This window comes from Chlamydotis macqueenii, chromosome 27, assembly GCF_036417535.1.
Source record: "Chlamydotis macqueenii isolate bChlMac1 chromosome 27, bChlMac1.mat, whole genome shotgun sequence".
Taxonomy (NCBI): domain Eukaryota; kingdom Metazoa; phylum Chordata; class Aves; order Otidiformes; family Otididae; genus Chlamydotis; species Chlamydotis macqueenii.
This window is the reverse complement of record NC_141582.1, coordinates 5,465,092-5,480,534: the sequence shown is the minus strand read 5'-3', so window position 1 is coordinate 5,480,534 and position 15,443 is coordinate 5,465,092. Positions and strand designations below refer to the sequence as shown.

At 62.5% G+C, this 15,443-nt stretch overlaps 2 protein-coding genes and 1 long non-coding RNA gene across 5 annotated transcripts; all 3 read left to right on the top strand.

Annotated features, from left to right (window-relative positions):
• The first annotated feature begins 504 nt into the window (after nucleotides 1-504).
• On the top strand, nucleotides 505-7,242 carry ZMIZ2 (zinc finger MIZ-type containing 2). Of its 2 annotated transcripts, XM_086767941.1 has the most exons (19): nucleotides 505-645; nucleotides 1,307-1,441; nucleotides 1,515-1,629; nucleotides 1,731-1,933; nucleotides 2,012-2,204; nucleotides 2,285-2,542; nucleotides 2,630-2,803; nucleotides 2,897-2,962; nucleotides 3,043-3,214; nucleotides 3,663-3,807; nucleotides 4,582-4,792; nucleotides 4,873-4,978; nucleotides 5,151-5,308; nucleotides 5,409-5,476; nucleotides 5,568-5,636; nucleotides 5,754-5,998; nucleotides 6,070-6,245; nucleotides 6,339-6,551; nucleotides 6,696-7,242. In XM_086767941.1, exons 2-19 carry the CDS (start codon nucleotides 1,401-1,403, stop codon nucleotides 6,801-6,803), a joined length of 2,721 nt encoding a protein of 906 aa, XP_086624067.1. In that variant the 5' UTR covers nucleotides 505-645; nucleotides 1,307-1,400; the 3' UTR covers nucleotides 6,804-7,242. The 2 variants fall into 2 exon arrangements, with proteins under 2 accessions (XP_086624067.1, XP_086624068.1); XM_086767942.1 differs by lacking the exon at nucleotides 1,307-1,441 and having other exon boundaries at nucleotides 518-645.
• Nucleotides 7,243-7,961: 719 nt separating this feature from the next.
• On the top strand, nucleotides 7,962-10,124 carry PPIA (peptidylprolyl isomerase A). The gene is made up of 5 exons (XM_086767983.1): nucleotides 7,962-8,115; nucleotides 9,108-9,138; nucleotides 9,225-9,313; nucleotides 9,513-9,685; nucleotides 9,806-10,124. The coding sequence occupies exons 1-5, from the start codon at nucleotides 8,047-8,049 to the stop codon at nucleotides 9,939-9,941; spliced, it is 498 nt and encodes a 165-aa protein (XP_086624109.1). The 5' UTR covers nucleotides 7,962-8,046; the 3' UTR covers nucleotides 9,942-10,124.
• Nucleotides 10,125-12,044: 1,920 nt separating this feature from the next.
• Nucleotides 12,045-13,349, top strand: LOC147597443 (uncharacterized). 2 transcript variants are annotated; one of them, XR_015261219.1, is made up of 2 exons: nucleotides 12,045-12,177; nucleotides 13,202-13,349. It is a non-coding gene; the product is annotated as an uncharacterized LOC147597443 (long non-coding RNA). The 2 variants fall into 2 exon arrangements; XR_015261218.1 differs by lacking the exon at nucleotides 12,045-12,177 and adding an exon at nucleotides 12,562-12,973.
• The last annotated feature ends 2,094 nt before the right edge of the window (nucleotides 13,350-15,443 follow it).

Below are 15,443 nucleotides of genomic sequence, written 5' to 3'. Positions count from 1 at the left end.
GCCTGCCACGGCCTCCCGCCCCCACGTCCTCCCGTCGGTGGGGGTCCTGGCTGCGTGGGTAGGCCGCTCCCGGTGCCACCCAGGTCCTGCTTCGGACGTGGGGTGCCAGGAGCCAGGCCGGGTGTGCTCCGCGCCCGCTCGCGGGTGCTTGCACACGCGTGTGCTGTCACACGCGTGTGCGCGGCCCCGCGTCCACCCCGCTCACACACACACGCACGCAGGGTCAGAGACACGCGCAGGCCTCGGCCCTGCCCCTGCCGTCACCCGCGCGTGTCACGCGTGTCACGCCCCGTCACCCTGCACACGCACACACGGTGCCACGCTGAAGTTGTCACGCGCGCCGCCCCCCCCGCCACTACGCAGAGCTGTTCGCGCGCTCGGCGCTCGGCTGCCCGCGCCTAGCGGGGCGGGGCCGTGCATACTGATGAGCTCGCGGCCCCATTGTGCGCGGCGGCGGCGGGCGCTGGGCCCGGTCCGGTCCGGTCGGGTTCGGTTCGGTCCCCGCGCGCCGCGGCCCCGCCTCCGTTTCCAGCCCCGCCCCCCTGCCCGCTCGCCGGGGCCGCGCGCGGGCTGAAAATCCCGCGCAGCTTCCGCGCAGCTGCGCGCACCCGGCGCCGCCAGGGCCATTTTGGGCCACTCGCCTCGGTGAGTGCGGGACCGGGACCGGGACCGGGATCGGGACCGGACGTGTCCCGGCGCGCAGCTCCCCCCACCCCACCCCTCGGGGCTAGAAATGGCGACGGTGGGCGGTTGCCATGGGAACGGGGCGGGCCCCGGGGCCTGTCCCCGCCCTGGCTCCGGGCCCGGGGAGGGGGGCGTTGAGGGGGCTGGCACCGCTGCGCGGGGGGCCCGGGGCCTGCTGCCACCTCCCGGGGGGGGGCCCAGGCCGGCCCGGCTGCTCCCCCCCCCCCCACTTCCCGCCGCCCCCAGGGAGGGAACGCAAAGCGGCGGGGAGACCCCGCGGCCCGGCCTGGGAACGCCTCGGCGGGGGCGGGGGGCGATGTGTCCGGTGTGTCACCTCCCCCCACCCCCAGGTCTCGACACGGAAAGTCCCCGCGGTTCCCCCCACCCGCATGCGGGTGGGGGGGGGCAGCAGCTCACGGCACCCATGGTCCCGAGCGTGGGGGGGGCGGTTTGTGCTCGCGGGGATTTTTTGCGGGGGGGAAGCTGCGGTGCGTCAGCGCAGGGGCCGGTCGCGGGCAGGAGCCGAGCTCCGGAGCCGGGGCAGGGCTCCGGGCCTCTCCGAGCCCGGGCCCTACCGGGGTCCCCGGTCCCCGCCTCCTCCCTCACCCTCTGCCTCCCGCAGCCCCGGTGCCACCGGCGCCGCCGTCTCGCAGCTCCCGCCCCGCGGCTTCCGCTGCGGCTTTGGAGGACCCAGCCTGCGCCCGCCCGGGAGCTTCATGAACCCCATGAAACCCTCCCTGCCCCCCACCCCCCACGGGTGAGCGCCCCCACCGCCCCCCAGCCTCTCGTCCCTCTGTCCTTCGTGTTAATTAATTTGTTTGTCTTTTTAGTGATGGTTCATTTGCATACGAGGCTGTTCCTTGGCAACCAAGCACCAATCAGCCGGCGGGATCCCTCTCCGTAGTAACCACAGTCTGGGGTGTCAGCAACCCCTCCCAGAGCCAGGTACCCCCAGCATCCTCGGCCCCCGCCCTGGGGAACCCCCCCGCCTACTCGCACAGCTGTCCTCTGCCTCACCCTGCACCCCCACCCTGCACCCCCCGCAGGTTTTTGGCAGCCCCATGGGCCCTGGGGGGAGCGGTTCCAGCACCCCGCTGCTGCCCAGCATGGCCAGCACTGGCTCGGGGATGAGTTCACCGCCGTTCCTGCCGCAGCAGCCGTTTGCGGAGGGGACGCCTGGGAAGGGCTACGTGCAGCCCGGTGTCTACGGCCGCAGCACCTACCCCGGCGGGCCGGGCTTCACCGCCAGGTAAGGCCAGCCCTGTGCCCCCTGTCCTGCCACGCACGGGGCTGCCGCCCACCCCTTCCTCCCCTGTCTGTCCTCCAGCTATGCTGGCAGCCCCGGCGGCCCCAGCGGGATGGGGCTCCCCTCACACGCCAGCCGACCTCCTGCCGACTTCACCCAGGCGGCCGCTGCCGCTGCTGTGGCTGCTGCCGCGGCCACGGCCACAGCGACAGCGACGGCGACAGTGGCAGCGCTACAGGAGAAGCAGAGCCAGGAGCTGAGCCAGTACGGCGCGGTAAGAGCCCAGCCGTGGCAAAACCAGGGAGCTGACAGCTGCCCCTGCCCTGCTGTGACACCCCCTCTTCTCCCCTGCAGATGGGCGCGGGGCAGCCCTTCAGCAGCCAGTTTGGGCACCACACCGGACCCCGCGGCCCTGCCGCCATGACCGCGGCAGGTATGGCCAGCATCATGGCTCCTTCCAGCGTCACCTCCATGAGCATGAGCCCCGCGCGGGCACCCAGCACTGGTCCCCTGTACGGTGGGGGGCAGCGTGTGCCCCAGCACGCCTACCCCAGCTCCTCGTCGAGCCAGCAGCTCCCTCGCCAGAGCCTCAAGCGAGCATACTCCAACGAGGTGAGCATTCGTGCCGGCAGCACCGCGGCACGCTGGCGCCGTCCCCCTCCACTGCCGCCAGCGCTGACCGCCCCCCCGGCCCTGCAGGGATACCCAGCTCAGCAGTACCTCCAGAGCGGGCAGTACGCTGTGGCCGGTGCTCAGTATGCCCCCAGCACCCCCCAGCCCTCCGCGCCGTCCCCCTCCTACCCCGGCCACAGGCTGCAGCAGGGCATGGGCCAGTACCTCTCCGCCTCAGGCAACGCTGGACCCTATTACAAGGTACCAGAGGGGGGGCCGCGGGAAGGGGGCAGAGGGTTGGGTGTCCACCCATCCCCTGGTGCCAGCCCCCCCGGGGCCTTCCTCCTCCCGCAGCCGGCTGACCAGTTCAACGGGCAGAGCGCCAGCTTCGGCACCTACAGCCAGGCGGCGGTCAATGGGGTGAGTCGTGGCGCTGGGCAGGGTTGAGGTGGGGCAATGCCAGCCTAGCCGGGCGCTGAGCATGCACGGTGCCTCTGCAGCCAGGCCGGGCGCTGCCGGGGTACCCCAGCTCACCGCTGGCTGGGAACCCCACGCCGCCCGTGACGCCAGGCGGCGGCATCCCTCCCTACACGTCGCCGGGTCAGGACGTCAAGTCGCCCTTCCTGCCGGACGTGAAGCCCAGCGTCACCTCCCTGCACCCGTCCCCCTCGGGTAGGTGCCCCCGCAGGGGGTGAGCAGGCTGCTGGGCAGGGGTCGTAGGGCAGAGACACCCCCTCCAGTGGGCTCCGCTGCTGGCACCCAGGGGGCCATGACCTCTTTAAAGGCAGGGTGCTGTGAGGAGAAGTTTTGGGGGGAAAGGAGGGGCTTCAGTGCAGGGGGCGTGGTCACTGCCAGGGTTGTGAGGGGACATGGCAGACGCTGCCCAATGACAGGGTGCCTTGGGGCCGTGTGAGGGGGTGAAGGGGCGGGGCTATGGCTAGCGGGTGGGGCTTGTGAAAGGGTGAGGCCTCAACGGGCGGGGCCTTGGCCAGGAGGCGGGGCTTTGGTGGGCGGGGCTTCCTGGAGCAGGACGGGGCGGGGCCTTTGGGGGCGGGGCTCGCTGCGGGGTGGCCTCCTCGTGGGGGGCACTGGGGGTCCCTGCCGACGACGTCCCCGGCAGGGCCGGCCCCCGGGGAGGAGCTGCGCCTGACCTTCCCGGTGCGAGACGGCGTGGTGCTGGAGCCCTTCCGCCTGCAGCACAACCTGGCCGTCAGCAACCACGTCTTCCAGCTGCGTGACTCCGTCTACAAGACCCTGATGATGAGGTGGGGGGCGGGGGGGGACGCACCGCATGGCAGAGCGTGGTGCAGCGCAGTGGCGTGCTGTGCGATTTCAGACAGTGCTGCTTGGCATGGTGCTGTGCGGCACGGCTTGTCGCCACGTGGTACCGCGCGGCACGGCGTGGCTCGGCACGGTGCTGTGTTGTGCCGTGGTGCGCAGTGTGGCTCGGTGTAGCGGCACGCAGCGCGGTTCAGTGCGGCACGGGGCTGTGTGGTGCAGCGGTGCCCAGTGTGCCTTGGCACAGCACGGTGCTGTCTGCGTGGTGGCACAGCGCACGGCTTAGCACAGTGCTGTATGCAGAGCTGTCTGTGGCGTGGCTCGGTAGGGCGCAGTGCTGCATGCGTGGTGGCGCAGCAGGACACAGAATCAGAGTGGCAAGGGTTGGGAGGGACCTTCAAGGGCACGGTGCTGTGCGGCGCGGTGCGGCACAGTGCTGTGCAGTGGTACCCGGCACAGCGCGTCACAGTGCTGCATGGCGCAGCGGTACACAGCACAGCTTGGCACGGTGCTGTACGCGTGGTGGTACGCTGCATGATTTGGCAGGGTGCGGTGCTGCATGGCGTGGCGGTACGTGGCGTGGCTTAGCACGGCACAGTGCTGTGCAGTGTGGCGGTACGCAGCAGAGCGCGTCACAGCGCTGCGTGGCACAGCTTGGCGCGGCACGGCGCTGTACGGTGCAGTGGTGCTCGGCGCAACGCTCTGCGTGCAGGCACACCCCCTGCCCGTACCCCTGCCCACAGCCCTGCCTGCCCCACCAGGCCCGACCTGGAGCTGCAGTTCAAGTGCTACCACCACGAGGACCGCCAGATGAACACCAACTGGCCAGCCTCTGTGCAAGTGAGCGTCAACGCCACGCCGCTCACCATTGAGCGCGGTGACAACAAGACCTCCCACAAACCGCTCTACCTGAAGCACGTCTGCCAGCCCGGCAGGAACACCATCCAGATCACCGTCACCGCTTGCTGCTGCGTGAGTCACTGCCAGTGTTCTGGGTTGACGAGGGGGATGGCTGCGGCCGCAGCTCAACCCCCCTCCCTGTCTCTCCGCAGTCCCACCTCTTTGTCCTGCAGCTGGTGCACCGGCCCTCAGTGCGCTCGGTGCTGCAGGGTCTCATCAAGAAGCGCCTGCTCCCCGCTGAGCACTGCATCACCAAAAGTGAGCGCTGCTGCTGGCACCTCTGGCCCGCTCGGTCCTGGGGGACGGGGACTGCAGCACAGGGAGGGGGGACACCCTGGTCTGGGGGCGATGGGGCATCACACCCAGATGCCACCACGGTGCCACCCTCGTCCCAGTTCTGACCCTCGGTGCCCCTCAACCCCCTCCCCAGTCAAACGCAACTTCAGTAGCGGGACCATCCCGGGGACCCCGGGGCCCAACGGCGAAGATGGCGTGGAGCAGACGGCCATCAAGGTGTCCCTCAAGTGTCCCATCACCTTCCGGAGGATTCAGCTCCCGGCCAGGGGCCACGACTGCCGGCACATACAGGTAGAGGGAACGGTGGCAGGGGGCTGGAGAGTGTCCCCCCACCACCATGTGTCCTCCCCCACACCGCCAACCCCGCTCAGCTGCTGCTCTCCCCCCACAGTGCTTTGACCTGGAGTCCTACCTGCAGCTCAACTGTGAGAGGGGGACATGGCGGTGTCCTGTCTGCAAGTGAGTGGGGGTCCAGCAGGACTGTACCCCTGTTTCCCTGCCCTTGGCGGGGGGGGTTCCCTGCTCTCACCCTGCCTCTCCCTGCCTGCAGTAAGACAGCGCTGCTGGAGGGGCTGGAGGTGGACCAGTATATGCTGGGCATCCTGATCTACATCCAGAAGTAAGCGTCCCCTGCTCTGTCTGTCCATGTCTGTGGCTGGCACTGTCCCTACGGGGCTGGGCAGCTGACCTCCCCCTGCAACCTGAGCTCCCCGGTCCACCATCTTGCTGCCCCCAGCTCGGAGCACGAGGAGATCACCATCGACCCGACCTGCAGCTGGAAACCTGTCCCGGTCAAACCTGACGTCCACGTCAAGGAAGAGCCAGAGGGGCCGGCGCTGAAGCGGTGCCGGACCCTCAGCCCCACGCACATGGTGCTGCCCAATATCATGGAGATGATCGCAGCCCTGGGGCCTGGCTCTGCGCCCTTCCCGGTGCTGCCGCCACCGCCGGCGAGTGCCACCACCGACTACGGTGCCCCGGGTATGGGGGGATCTGTGGGGATGGGCTCTGTCTGCGTACGTGTGTCCCAATCGCCTCCTCTCCTCCCACAGGTTCTAGCTTTCCAGGACCCGGGGGCTTCCCAGAGCCGTTCCCCGCTCCCGGTGCCCCTGGCACGCCAACGCTGAGCGACTTTGCACCAGGACCCCCCCCCATCTCCTACCAGTCCGACATCCCTGGCAGCCTCCTGGCCCCCGAGAAGCCCCCTGCGCCCCCTCTCTCTGCACAGGTCAGCTGGGCTGCGGGTAGGGGTCCCGTGGGGGGACCAGGGCGGGGGTCTTAGAGGAGGGAGGGTCTCACCGCTGCGTTCTCCCCCTGGCAGCTGCCCCTGCTGGGGCGAATGGAGCCGTCCCACCCTTCGGTGCAACCGGGGCTGCACAACGCCCCCCCCGGCAGCCAACCGGCGCAGCCGCTGCATCACCGGAACACGCTGGCACGGCCCCCCCTGGGACCCCCCGTCCCGGCACATGCCACTGACCTCACCTTCCCCCCCGCTATGGCTGGGACGGGCGAGGGGTCAGAGCCTACCCTTGACGTGAGTACAGGGATGGAGGGCGGCTGGGGGTCCCGCTGCCCATTTGGGACCCCGCCTGCTGCAGGGTGGGTGGGGAGGAGCTGGGAGCCGAGAGGGGGGCGGGGGGGGGCGGGGGGGCCGGTGGTGACACGCTGCCGCCCCCAGCTGCTGCCCGAGCTGACGAACCCCGATGAGCTGCTCTCCTACCTGGGCCCCCCCGACCTCCCCAGCAGCAGCAACGACGACCTCCTCTCCCTCTTCGAGAACAACTGAGCCATCCTCACTCCCCCAGCCCACCACGGGGCCGGGGGGGGGGGGGACGGACACAGTGCTGGCGTGCTCCTCCCCACCAGAGAGCCAACAAGGGGGGCTTCCCCTGGGACCTCCAGAGGGATGGGCTCAGCACCCCTAGAAGCACAAGGCTGTACATAGTGTAGAAACACTACTGCCCCCTCCTGCCCGAGACCCCCCGACACCCCCCCCCCCTATTTAAAGGCAAGTGCGTCGCTGCGGGGCTGGCCTGTGCCCCCTGTATAAATGTGCATACGCTGCTTCCCCTTGTAACATATGCACCTGGGTAGGGGAGCAGGGGGGTGCGGGGTGTGGGGCTTAGCTCCCTAACTGCCCCACAGCCCCCCCCCCCCAGCCTGCCGTCGAGCTCCCAGTACCGTCTCTGTATCACTGGCTATTAAAGGATTTTTTTTCGGCGGGGCTCGCGCATTGCTAGGCAGGCTGCGTCTCCTTCCATCCTTTGTCACCTCGCTTGCGGGACTGCCTCGCATCCCCCCCCCCCCCCTCCGCAGCAAATGGGGTCCCAGGTGGGTGCTGGACGGATCCTGCCCCCTCCCAGGGCTGCTGCAGCCCGGCGAGACAGTGAAGCATGCCCGCGGCCATCAATCATTAACGCCGGGCAGGGCAGGCGCGGAGCAGCGCGGCCTTGCCCGGGGCTGAGGGGTGGGGAGCGGGTGAACTCCGGGGCTTCTCCAGGGCGGGAGCGGGGCCCGGCTGGACCCACGGCGGGGCCCGGCCGCCCCATCACCCGGAGTAGGGAGCCCCCAAGCAGGCCGCAGCTCTCGGCCGCATGTGCTCCGATACGGGCCCTCCCGCCCTGCCCCACATCCCCTAAGGGCCAGCTCCACACCTTCCCCACCCTCCAGCCCCTTTCCGCCCCATGTTTTCAAGCCCCCCCCTCCCGCCCCCCACCAGCACCGCCGTGCCCCATCCATCCCCCCCCACACCCCCTCGGCATGCATCGCGCATGCGCGCCCCGCCCTGCCAGGCCGCCAGACCCGCGCGACCGCCGCCCCCGGTTCCCCCCCCCCGTTTTCAAAAGCAGCTCCGCCGATTGGCCGTTCTCCCCGCCGCTCAGCCACAGCACCAGCGGCCGTTGGTCGGCTCCGCGAGGGAGGCGGGCCCTCCCGGCTCTATATAAGCGGAGGCGGGGGGCCTCTGTCCTTCCGCTGCGCCGCGCCCGTCGCATCGAGCAGTTGTTCTCGCCCCTTGCTCCCGCCCCGCCATGGCGAACCCGACCGTGTTTTTCGACATCGCCGCCAACGGCGAGCCTCTGGGCCGCGTCACCTTCGAGGTCGGGGAGAGGGAGAGAAGCGGCGGCGCTGAGGAGGGGGAGGGCTGGGCGGGGAGGCGGGGGGGGTCTGGGCTGGAGGGGGAGGGGGGCGGTGGAGCCGCCGCCATTTTCTCGCTGGGGCCGTCTGGGCGAGGAGGGGGGCTCCGCGCCTGCGCGGCAGGGGGCGGCGGGGGTCTCGCGCCACCTCCACGTGGCTGCGGTTCCCGCGCTCGGGATGGGGGCGGGGGGCGGGGGGGCGGGGAGGATGAGGACGAAGATGGGGAATGGGGGGGTGTCGGCGCCCTGACGAGGAAGGAACAAAGGACCCAGCGCAGCCCCCACCAGGTTCCTTTGCTGCGAGATTGGGGCCGCGGCAGCTGCGCCGCCATTTTGTCCCAACCCCCCCCGCCACCCCACCCCACCCCGGAGCGGGCGGCATCGGCACCCGGGAGCCGCCCGGTGCATCCGAGCGGCTCGTGCCCCACCCGCCCCACTCCCATCTCCGGTCCCGGGAGATGCTCCCGGTTCTCGGGACGCCGGCGGGGAGCGAGAGCGGAGGAAACCCGATCGCCGCGGGATTGTCACCGCGGAGTCCAGGCGTTTGGCGCCCCGCGAAGCGGGCGGTCCCGGGAGCGCGGAGCATCTCCGGCACGGCAGGCATGGCGCTCCGGGCATCGCTGCCGCAGAGCCGGCCGGCAGCCCTCCCCCGCCGGGCAGGTGGCTGCTGGCTGCCCGATATCGTTCCCGGAGTGACTTGGAGGTGGTGTATGCTCTGCCTGGGAAGGCTCCACCAGTCAAATAGGGTTTTTTTTTTTAATTTCATCCCAGCCAGTGGAATGAATGCGCATTCTGCCTCGCTGGTGAGGCATGCGACGTATTTCAGCTCGTTACAATGCCTGTTGGTTCAGGGTTTCCAGATGAGCTCTGACTGGCAAGTGGGGGAATCCTCCTAGGCTGGGGGTGTGACTGGTCTTCACCCTAACCTGACTTAACAGCCTCTCCTCTCTTTGCAGCTGTTTGCAGACAAGGTCCCCAAGACAGCAGGTTGGTAAAGAGTGCGTTGGCAAACCCTGATGCTCTCACCCTGGCCAAAATGAGCCATTCACAGTGGTTTTGTTCTTCCCTTGTAGAAAACTTCCGTGCCCTGAGCACTGGCGAGAAGGGATTCGGTTACAAGGGATCCTGCTTCCACAGAATCATTCCTGGGTTCATGTGCCAGGTGAGTGGCACTCCTGATACAGCAGGGAGGTGGGTGGGTGAGGATATCTAGTGCCTGTGTGGGTGTCGGGAGTTGGGCGCTGGCAGATGCAGGGTCGGAAGGCGGCTCTGTCTCTTGCCTATAGCCTCCGCAGGGCTGCTGTGCCTGATTTGAGAGTGTTCTCCCGTGCCCCTCACCTGGGAATGCCGCTTCTTCTCAGGGCGGTGACTTCACGCGCCACAATGGCACTGGCGGCAAATCCATCTATGGGGAGAAGTTCCCTGATGAGAACTTCATCCTGAAGCACACGGGCCCTGGCATCCTGTCCATGGCCAACGCGGGCCCCAACACAAATGGCTCCCAGTTCTTCATCTGCACTGCCAAGACTGAGTGGTGAGTGAGGGGAGAACGAGTTCAGGGGAGCCCCAGCACCCGCCCAGCGGGGAGGTGACACCTGAGGTCCCCACGTGGGGACAAGTGCCAGATAGCAGGTGACGGCTGCTTCTCCTGCAGGTTGGATGGCAAACATGTCGTCTTTGGCCGTGTCAAGGAGGGAATGAACGTGGTGGAGGCCATGGAGCGCTGCGGTTCCAAAGATGGCAAAACGAGCAAGAAGATCACCATCACTGACTGCGGGCAGCTGTCATAAACCCCTCCTCTTAAACTGACCATTCCTCGGGCAGCCCAGGCGCCGCACCCTGCTGCAGCTCACCCTGTCATGCCCCGCTCCTGACTTGCTCCTGCGTTTCTACGGGGTCTCAGCCCCATGTGCACGGTCCAGCCGGGCCGCAGAGTTACCTTTACGAGTCTAAATAAAACGAGTTAAACCACAGTGGTCCCCTCCTCTCCCCCTTAGTGGGTGGGGGGTGGGGGGGGGCCCTGCAGATCCCAGCAGGTCCTCAGTAGGGTCCAGAGTGAACAGGTGGAGTAAGGGAGAGTCCAGGCCTGGTAGAATGCCAGCGCTCCCACTTTGGAGCGGTCCCAGTGCAGGGAGGTGGGCAGTGCTCCCCGTCTGAGGGTGCTCAGCCCCAGGGTGATGACAGCTCCCTGGGTGGGGGAGGATCTGGAGCAAGGCTGGATCTCGCACCTGCAGCAGCACCCCTGCCTGAAACGCAAGCTGTGCTGCCCTGTGTGCCCCTCGTACTGCGGGGTGTGGTTGGTTCTGGAGCTCGGCCCGGTTGGTGGGAGAGTGCTGGTTGTCCAGAAGAACAGAGCCCCCGTGTCTGTGTGCCTGTAGATGCGCCGGTGAGCAGCAAGAGCTTTCGGTGCTGGCACTGGGCACGTGGGAGCCTGAGGTGCAGGGTGTGCGAGGGCGCTTCAAAGGATCCCGGAATGGTTTGGGTTGAAAGAGACCTTTAATAGCTGTCTAGTCCAACCTCTCTGTGGTGAGCAGGGACACCGGGTCGCTCAGAGCCCTGTCCAGCCTGGCCTGGAGCGTTTCCAGAGATGGGGATCCACCACTTCTGGGCAACCTGTTCCAGTGCCTCACCACCCTCATCACAAGAAATGTCTTCCTTCTATCTCATCTAAGCCTACCCTGTTCTAGTTTAGCACCATTAGCCCTCGTCCTGTTGCTACAGGCCCTGATAAAAAGTTTGCCCCCATCTCTTGTTGGCCCCCTTTGGGTATTGAAAGGCCCCAGTAAGGCTCCCAGAAGCCTTCTCCAGGCTGAGCAGCCCCAGCGCTCTCAGCCTTTTTTCACGGGAGAGGTGCTCCGGCCCTCTGATCATCTTCGTGGCCTCCTCTGGACTCGATGCAACAGATCCACGTCCACATCTTCCTTCTACTGGGAGCCACCACCCTCTTGATACCCAACCAATTCCTCATCCGCCAAACAGCCCACCCATCGAGTCCTCATCTCCCCAGCTGAGAGAGAAGGACGTCGTGGGGGACTGCGGCCAGGGCCTTACAGAAGCGCAGGCAGATGGCGTCCGTAGCTCTGCCCTTGTCCGCTGGTGTAGTCACTCCACCAGAGAAGGGCCCTGGGTGGGCCAGGCAGGACTTGCCCTTGGTGAAGCCACGCTGGCTGTCTCTGACCACCTCCCCGTCTTCCGCAAGCCTCAGCAGAGCTTCCAGGAGGATCTGTTCCATGCTCTTCCCAGGCACAGAGGTGAGGCTGACCGGCCGGTAGCTCCCAGGATCCTCCTTTTCACCCTTTTTAAAAATGGGTGCAGCGTTTGCCTGTTTCCAGTCAGCAGGGACTTCACCCGGCTGCCGCAACTTTTCCAAGATCACGGAGAGTGGCTCGGCAACTCCATCAGCCAATTCCCTGAGGACTCTGGGATGCATCTCGCCAGGTCCCATAGACTTCTGGCCATTCAGGTTGCTCAGGTGGTCACAAACCTGATCTTCTCTCACAGTGGCAGGGACATCGCTCCCCAGCCTGCGTCTTGTGGTCCCTCCACTTGAGACGCACGGGAAGAGGGGCTACCAGCGGAGACGGAGGCAAAAAGGTTGTTGAGTAGCTCCGACTCTTCCTTATCTGCTGTGAGCAGTCACTGGGGCCTGGCGAGGGTGATGTGCCCAGGAAAGCCCGGAGCCCCGATGTCTGTGGTGCTGTAGATGTGCTGGGAATGGGAGGTGAGTAGCAGCAAGAGCTTGACTGGCTGGCACTTTCGGTGTGGGAGCAATCGTCCGACGTTTGTGATTTTTCGGGGTTTTATTTCAGTGGGCGCCCAGGTGCAGCTGGTGGTAAATGTCGAAGCCCTGTTGGTCAGGGAAAGCCCGGAGCCCCGATGTCTGTGGTGCTGTAGATGTGCTGGCAGGTGACGGTGAGGAGCAGCAAGAGCTTTCAGCGCTGGCACTTTGGGTGTGGGAGCAATCGTCCGATGTTCATCGTTTGGAGGCCTTCCGTATTTTGTCTCAGCGACTTGGCCGAGTTGGTGGTAAACATCAGAGTGCTAGTCATCCAGGGAAGCACAGAGCCTCAGTGTCTATGGGCCTATAGACGGGATGCCAAGGACCAGTGAGGAGCCCCTCGGCCTCCCACCCCACCCAGCCTCACTCCCCATCTCGGCCCCCCACTACCCCTTCAGCCTCCCACTGCCCAGCTCGGCCTCTCACTACCCCCTCGGCCCCCCACCCCTCCTGGGCCCCCCCACTACCTCTCAACTTCCCACCCCTCCTCAGCCCCCCACTACCCCCCTCATCCTCTCACCCCTCCTCAGCCCCCCACTACCCCACTCAGCCTCACACCCCTCCTCGGCCCCCCCACTACCCTCCTCGGCCCCCCCACTACCCCCTCAGCCTCCCACCCCCCCCCGGCCCCCCACTGCCCCCTCAGCCCCCCACCCCAAAAGTTACCTAGTACGTAGAGGCTAACAGGTTTTCATCAGGGTAGTCAGAGTACATGGTAGAAATGTGCAGTCAAACACCGCTTTTGGAAATTTGTTTCGAGTTAGTGCTTGATTAAAATAGGTATGGAGAGGACTGGTGCTCCTTTTGTCGTAATCAGAGCTGTTGTAATAATTGAGACTGCTGAGGAGCACACAGAGCAAAGCGCGTGTCTTGTCTTAACCTCCCCAGGGATTAAGATAGCCGTTATGAGGAAGGGAAAAGAAAAGCTGCCGACAAAGAGCTCTCGTACTGAAGGGAGGTAAGGGAAGGAGACTTGTTAACGCTTAGAAAGAAATCAGGCTGGTGACAGGTTGGAAGACAGCAGGAGGATAAGTGGCTTTTATGGTGATGCAGTGGGGTGCTGGAGCTTTTTTTGTTGTTGTTTGTTTGTTTGTTTTTCCAGTTCCAGTTTAAAAGCACTCAGATATACTGACATCCTAAAGAAATTGCGAGTGCTGCTGTAACGTAAGGGCTGCTGTGAGTTAGTGAGATGTTAGCAAGAGTATAGTCACCAGGAAACGCGTTGGTAGTTACGGAGACAACGCCTGATCGTATTTTGTCTTTAGTCTCTAGGTCACGAGGTGAAATTACCCGAGGTACTCAGCAAGCTGATGATGCTGCTGAAATCACTCCCGGAGGGAGCTCTCACCTGTATTGAGGAATGCGACAAAGAGAGAAGCAGTGCATTAAAAATGATTATTGCAACAAAGTGGAAATAAAACGTGTCAGGTTTTTTTTTTTTTTTTTCTTGGTGTGGTGGGGTTTTTTTTGGGTCTTGTGTGGTTTTTTTTAAATGTGTCTGTGCATTTAAAATTAAGGTTGTAAAAGCAGCAGTAGGAAGGGGTACGCTCCCTGGAAGTAAATTTTTTTAAAAAGCAGCAATTTTTTAAATCTAAAATTTAAATTTTTAATTCTAAAATTAAATTTAGAAATAATTTTAGAATTTAAAATTCTAAATTTTAAAAATTTAATTTGAAAATCTAAAATGAAAAAAAGTTTATTAAAATAATTTTTTTACTCCTAGGGAGCATGAGGATTCCTACTGCTGCACCAGACTTTAATTTTTTAATTTTTCCTTTTTTTGTTTTCCCCTCTACATAAACATAGCCCCACCCACTAATTAGCATCCACGTGGAGAGCAATCAGGAACCAAAACAATCTCCAGGGGGGAGGGAGATTGTTAACCCCATATTGCTCCCCATCTGGATGCTAATTAACCACATAATTAATCCTAACTGTTATTAAAATATGCTAATTGATCAATTAACTATGCAAAGTAGCTTTTTTTTCCCCATGCACACACACTTCTCCACATAAACAACAAACACACAGTAAAAAAAACACTAAAGAAAATGAACAGGCATAAAAAAAACCAATTAACCACTTAAAAAAAATAAAAAACAAACAAAAAAACCCCTAAAAATAATAACCACAAAACACATAAAGAAAAAAACAAAACACAACATCAACACACATACCACACAAAATACACAAAAAACCGAAACGCATTAAAAATTGTACGGCACTCAAAGGGTTAAAAAAAAGCTAGCGACATTGAAAAAAATAAAAAAGTTCGAAGGCAGCAGGAGGACTTCCGTACCATAGAGTACAGTGCAGTGCCGGCTAGAGAGACACTTCCGAACCATGGAGAAAAACAGGAAGTTCAACTCTATGTTACGGAACTGACTGTCTAGCCGGCACTGTACTGTACTCTATGGTACGGAAGTCCTCCACAGAACTCTATCATACCGAAGTCCTCCGACCAACTCTATGATCCGGAAGTACGCCACCGAAACCGAATATAACCCTAAAAACACCTAAAATAACCCTAAATACACCGAAAAAACACCGAAATCAATATATTAGAAATCGAACAACATAAATAGATACAGGAACTGCCTCTACAACTACAAAAACAATCTTTTAGGTGACTTTAAGTAATATAAATGAATTCCAACACATTAAAATAAAGGGTTAGCCGTCAGGGTTAGGGGGTTTAGGGTTAGGGTTAGGGGGTGAAGGGTTTAGGGTTAGGTTAGAGTTAGTGTTAGGATTAGGGTTTAGGGTAAGGGTTAGGGTTTAGTGTTAGGTTTAGGGTTAGTGTTCGCTTTAGGGTTAGGGTTAGGGTAAGCGTTAGGGTTAGGGGCCGCTAGGGTTTAGGGTTAGTGTTTAGAGTCATTAGGGTGAGGGTTAGGCTGCTCCTCGGGACGACTCTGGGCACCACGATTTTCTCTGAGTATTATAAACGATGTGCTGGAGCGATTTCTGTTCTTAATCACCCTGCGGCATCCAAAATAACCCCTCTGAGCCCTCGTTTCCTCCTGTGGGACCCGAAATAGCCCCTCGGAGCTGTCATGTCCCCCTGCGGCACACCAAATAACGCCTCAGAGCCCTCGTATCCCCCTGCGGGACCACAAACAGCTCTCCTGAGCCCTTGCATCCCCTTGCGGGACCCCAAATAGCCCCTCAGAGCCCTTGTATGCCCCTGCGGGACCCCAAATAGCCCCCCGGAGCCCCCATAGCCAAATCCAGTCGCATTAGCCAGTTGGTAATTACCCCACAGCTGGGACCGGTCACTAATTACCTCACAGGTGGGGAATTTTTCTCCAGTTGGTTCATTTCTTTCCCAGGAGAGATCATGTCCAGCATTTAAAGAGAGGAGGGGAGAGGGGATTTTGCTGCTTCTTGGGAGGAATTTTGGCACCATGGTTCACTGTGAGTATTTTAAATGATGTGGTGAAGTGTTTTCTGTTCTTAATTTGCTTGTTTTGCACATCTGTTGCTCTGTTAATGTGTGGGGTTTTTTTTTGGTTTT